Source organism: Branchiostoma lanceolatum, chromosome 2, assembly GCF_035083965.1.
Source record: "Branchiostoma lanceolatum isolate klBraLanc5 chromosome 2, klBraLanc5.hap2, whole genome shotgun sequence".
NCBI classification, from domain to species: domain Eukaryota; kingdom Metazoa; phylum Chordata; class Leptocardii; order Amphioxiformes; family Branchiostomatidae; genus Branchiostoma; species Branchiostoma lanceolatum.
Genome location: NC_089723.1, coordinates 36,539,168 through 36,544,665, shown reverse-complemented (window position 1 = coordinate 36,544,665; position 5,498 = coordinate 36,539,168). Strand labels below are relative to the sequence as shown.

The 5,498-nt window shown below is 42.6% G+C and overlaps 1 protein-coding gene across 1 annotated transcript; it reads right to left on the bottom strand.

Moving 5' to 3' along the window:
* Positions 1-250: 250 nt before the first annotated feature.
* Positions 251-4,378, bottom strand: LOC136428905 (uncharacterized). The gene is made up of 2 exons (XM_066418730.1): positions 3,821-4,378; positions 251-2,912 (listed from the first exon to the last, which is right to left on the bottom strand). Exon 2 carries the CDS (start codon positions 2,869-2,871, stop codon positions 730-732), a length of 2,142 nt encoding a protein of 713 aa, XP_066274827.1. The 5' UTR covers positions 2,872-2,912; positions 3,821-4,378; the 3' UTR covers positions 251-729.
* Between the last annotated feature and the right edge of the window lie 1,120 nt (positions 4,379-5,498).

Here is a 5,498-nt window from a genome sequence, read left to right as displayed (position 1 = left end):
GTAAGGGGAAATATATTTTTGGAGACTAGGGAGAAAATCTTCATTGTTTTACATGTCATGAGCAATATTTACTTTGATGGGCATAACTGGATGAATCAAGAATGATACTAAAGGGGCAGACTTATCAAATTTGAATGATAAACATTATAAAGATGAATTTGACTAAGCCAAACAAAAAGAATCAAGGAAGTCTCAGATCAAATGATACAATTTATTTCTATGTATATATCAATTATCCAATACACAAAATTACTAAATACTTTAAAATAAACATTTACCACATTGAACAAATCTAATAGATTCGATTTTACAATGCTGAAAGGTGGTATTCTTTTATTCATCGTAATAACGAACGTCAAGGGCAAATGACATTTATCTCATGTTGTTTCAAGTTGTTTACATTTGATGCGGGGATGACCCCACGGCATGGATGCACTTCGTAGCAAGTTCCACTCTATAACAGTTCCTTCAGTTACTCGAAAGTTGCCATATCAAAGACACAAAATGATTGAATACTTTGAAAAGTACATTTACCATCTAAAACGAATCTAATAATTTCGATCTTAAAATACTGAAAAGCGGTATGTTCATTTATCGTAATAACGAACGACAAGGGCAACTCACATCTAAATCTAGATGTCATTTTAAGCTGTTTGAATTTGATACGAGAAAGGTCCCACTGCATGGATGTAATTTGTAGCAAGTTGCACTCTATGACTGTTCCTTCAGCTACTCGACAGTTGCCGGACCGCTGTCGTACAGAATGCCAAAATCCTCTGCAGAATCGTGACTTGACGTCATCGTGGCGTCACGTGACATATCAGTTTGGTTGGTTTGTTGTCCGTACAAGTCAGTGGTGACCGTTTGCGTTTGGTTCATGTCCGTCCCGCAGTAATTTGCAGCGGCGCTACTTGCATGCTGAATTTGAGCGGTATCTCGTGGATACAGTGCATTTGTATCTGCTATGGCATAGGGCCTTTCTTCCATTCGGTTCGCCTCTACCTCGGAGTCATTGCTTGTCGAGTTGCTTGTATGCTCACATGTGATGAGCGCACTATGACTCATAGCCCTATTCAGAGCCGTATCTCGACGGTATAGTGAATTTGCCGCGGCTACTCCATAAGGCATTTCTGTCTCATCAGACTCTGCATTCCCGATTTGAAAAGCAGGTTCTTCAAGCATTTCGTCCTCTTGGCAATGGACGGCTGTATCACAGGCGTCGGTTGCATCTCCTTCGTAGACCGGTAGAGGGGGCGGCGCAGCAGAGGCGTATTGGTGACGTTGGACCTCCTCATCTGCGTCGTCGTTTTCGTAGTGATGAACCTGAGCTTCTGTGGTACCGAGTGTGTCCGCTGAGAGCGCTTCTGCCACACAGTGGGAACTATACTGCGTGGCTCCCATTTTCATAGCAGACCAATGAGTTTCTGGCGATCGCAGACGTCGAAGAGGAAAGGCGTTCGGGCTCGATTCTCGTTCTGTTGAGTATCCCGTCAACTCGGGAAGGGTGTGGAGAGGGATGCAGACGGCCATGGCTTGTACTCCCATCTGCAATGTTGCACCGCAGGTGCGATTATCTTTTTCTCCACTGTTCCGTCGTTTTCTCCAACAGAATATAGCGGTAGGAAAGAGTGTGACAAGAATGGCGACAATAACAATGGCAATGATGAACAAGGCGGCGGGTTTTCCTTGAGAGTTGGTGTTTTCAGCAACACAGAACTTCTGATGAAATGATGGCTTGAAAATTAACCAGTAGGAGCAGCAGGAGTCGTTCGTAGAACCCGCACAAGTGTCTGTGTTGTTTTCACCTCGCGGTAAAAAGTCGTCGGGTGGGGGGGTCGACGTAGTCGTGTTTTGTTCTTGTTTCTCCTCTGGTCGCCAGTCGGCAAGGCACAGCAGCAGATCACAATAGTAGGTTTTCGTTTTCCCCCGCACTGACATTGTATACATGCCCGAGTCTCCAGCAGAGAAGTCTTCAATTACGAACGCTTCGCTGACATGCTCGACCGCGTGGCGCCCTGTCGGGGTGTTCCAGACTAAGGAATCAACAACACCCATCAGCGAATCATATTTTAAAGCCACGGGTAGGGGTAGACTAGTAGAATGATGCTCACCTGCGTAGAAAGTGTATGGAAGAACGCCAAAGTATCTATGCCGACTCTTTATGAAGATATATTTTTCGACGAAAGAGCGGTTATGTTCAGTGTTGATGATGTAGGGGATTATTATGGGCCACACATCAAAGTTCTCAAGATTAAATGCGTCATCACGGCTAACCTGCTCATCAGGACAGCGCAAAGGGTTTCCCTGCAACTCGTAAGAAGCGGACGGGTGTGCTGATTGTATATCTCCGGGTATTTCACTGATATTGTTGACCGTGAGCGATACTAACAACAGTTGTTTACTCGGAATCAGCCTGATGGCCTGCATGGGAACTGCAGACAGACTATTCCCGGAAAGTTCCAGGAACTCCAGACTGGCCAGACCGTGGAAGACGCGGTCTGATATGGCGGAAATCAGGTTGTTGGAAAGATAAAGAGTCCAAAGCGAGACGAGGTCGGAAAAGACGAAGTCGCGGAGGGAAACGATGTAGTTTCTGTTCAGATCCAGAAGACGAAGTTCATTCAGGCGTCGGAAGGTTTGTGGAGATAAGTTGTTTACCCTGTTGTTGTCGATATACAGATTCCGTATGTACGGGGTTGTGTTGAAGGATCCGAGGTGGGATATTTTGTTGTCTGACAGCCTGACAGTATAAGTGTATTGAGTGATGGAGTCTATCGGGACGTGCGTTAAGTTACGGCTGGTATAATGAAAGTTCTTCCCAACTGTAGCGGTAAGCAAAGTCAAAACGAAAAAGAAAGTCGCGGATTCCATGTGGTACCGAGTTGGTAGAGTGCTCGGCAGATAGATTCCTCCTATGAAATACAAACAATAAAATACAAACAATACAACAAACTAACGAAGTACTCGTAAGTACTAGAAAATACTAGATACAAAAACGTTTGCAAACGTGGATTCAGATACTTGATTTTATAGTGAAAATAACATAGAATATGTACATGTATGACTAAAAAGACAACAAAACACACAAAGCGTAAAAACTAGTATTCGTTTTTTTATCGATGAAATTCGTCGAGCGCTCTGTCAAATTGCTCGGTTACAGTGAGGTCGCCAACCAGGTCAACACGTCTAGTGGGCTACTCGCTTTAGACTGCCGCTTTACGATGGAGACATTTGATTATACTATTTCGCTGTATGCAATATGACAAAGGATATCTAACTCATCTACAAGTAACTTCTGACCGTTTCCGAAATGATATACATTTGCTTGAGTAACTCTAAGTTGGCGTGTCTAAATCAGTGAAGTGCTGATTTAGACACGCCAAATTACAGTTACTCAAGCAAATGTATATCATTTCGGAAACGGTCAGACGTTTCAAGTAGCCTCCACAACTTTTCGATTGTCGAACAGCAGGTTTTAACCACGAACTATGAATTGAAACAAATTAGACAAAGTCAAGACAAGGTTGATGTAAGAGAGACAATAGCTTCTATTGTTTTGATATAGGAGCTAAAACTGGTTTCCCGGGCAAGGCTGTGTCCAAAGTGCTAGACAGTTCGATCCGCAGCACTTCTTTCCTGTTAAGAGTTGGATTGTATATCCTCTCATATATTGCCTCCCTTACTCCACGTTCGAACCAGCGAGGCCCACGACCTAGGGTGTCCGCTTTAGACTTCCATTTTACGATGGAGACATTTGATTATCCTTTTTCGCTACATCCAATATGACACAGGATGTCTAACTCATCTACAAGTAACTTACCGATTGTGCAGGATTGTGAGTTCGGTCCAGGCTATCTCTCCAACCGCTTGCCACTGTGCTGAACCGTTACGGTCTGCCGAGAGAATTGTCGTTCCAATTGATACACTATGATGAATGTGCAGGAAGCAAGATCTTATCCACGAATGTCATTGGTCAGAAAAGATCGTATGTTGTTTTTACTATGCAGCAGTTCCTCGTCGGTCATCAAGTGAAAAAAAGGGTCACTATTTTTAACCCTATCTTGCAACTGGATCTGGGTCATTTTTCACGTGTCTCAGCCACTATGCCGTGCACAGCAACACGTGTGTTTGAAGATGGTCTGTAATAACCATCATCAAAAACACGATTGTTTTTCTTCTCTGTGATGTGAAAAAAGTAGTAAGCTTTCTTTTAGATTACTCGTAAAAGAAACGAGGACAGAATTCAAGTTAACAAAGTTGCAGGTTACAAGGTCTCACCCGCGATTGTCATTGGTCAGAAAAGATCGTATGTTGTCTTTACTATGCAATTGTTCGTCGTAATTTGTCTGTCAGCAAGATTAAGAAAAAGGAAAGGTATTTTTAATCCTATCTTACAACTGGACCAGGGTCATTTGTACGTATTCCGGCCACTATACCGTGCACAGCAACACGTGTTTTGGAAGATGACCTCTGAGAAACCTCATCAGATCAAAAACACGATTTGTTTTTCTCGTCTCTGCTCTGCTTTGAAGTAAAAATGTAAGCTTTCTTTTTGATAAATCGTAAAAGAAATGAGGACAGACATTCAAATCAATGGAGTTGCAGGTAGCAAGGTCTTACCAGCGATCCTCATTGGTCAGAAAAGATCGTATGTTGGTTTTACTATGAAGCAGCTCCTCGTCCAGCAAGATTAAAAAAAGGAAAGGTATTTTTAATACTATCTTGCAACTGGATCTGGGTCAATTGCACATGTCTCAGCCACTATACAGTACACAGCAACACGTGTTTTGGAAGAAGGTCTGTAGGAACCATCATCAAAAACACGACCTTTTCCCAGGTTTCTCTGGTGTGAAAAAGTAAGATTGTTTTTGGAGTAATCCTAAGCAAAACAGATAATCAAGCTAACGCAGAAAATTTGGCAGATACAGAGCTGTATATCTACATGGCATGTTGTTTTGCATCACATAATGTCCATATATCTGGTGCAGGGACATCACACATGTTTCCCGAACACATGAACAAGGGGCACAGCTAGTACCAATAGTTTTTTTGTTTGTTATCTTCGCCGAGTACTATAGTACTCGGGGAAGATTATGTTTTTGGTTGAGCCAGCTGTTGGGTGGGTCTGTTTGTATGTCAAGAGCATAACTCAAGAAACCTTTGATGAATCTTTATGATTTTTGGTAGGTGTATAGTGGTTGCACAAAGGAAGGTCATGTTCGAAAATGGTTTACCTTGTGTTTTTCAACAGTACTGCAGCGGACTTTTAATTTTTGTGTGTTTGTATGTAGGCAAAAAAAGGGACGGAAACGTTGATGGATCTTCATGATTTTTTGTAGGTGTGTGAAAACGGAGGTCAAGTTCAAAAATGATTCCCCTGGCATTTTCCATCGGTCCTGCAGCGGGCTTTGTGTGGATGTGCATTTGTATGTGGACAGCATAACTCGAGAAGCTGTTGATGGTTCTATATGATATTAAGTGGATGGGTAGGGTTTACA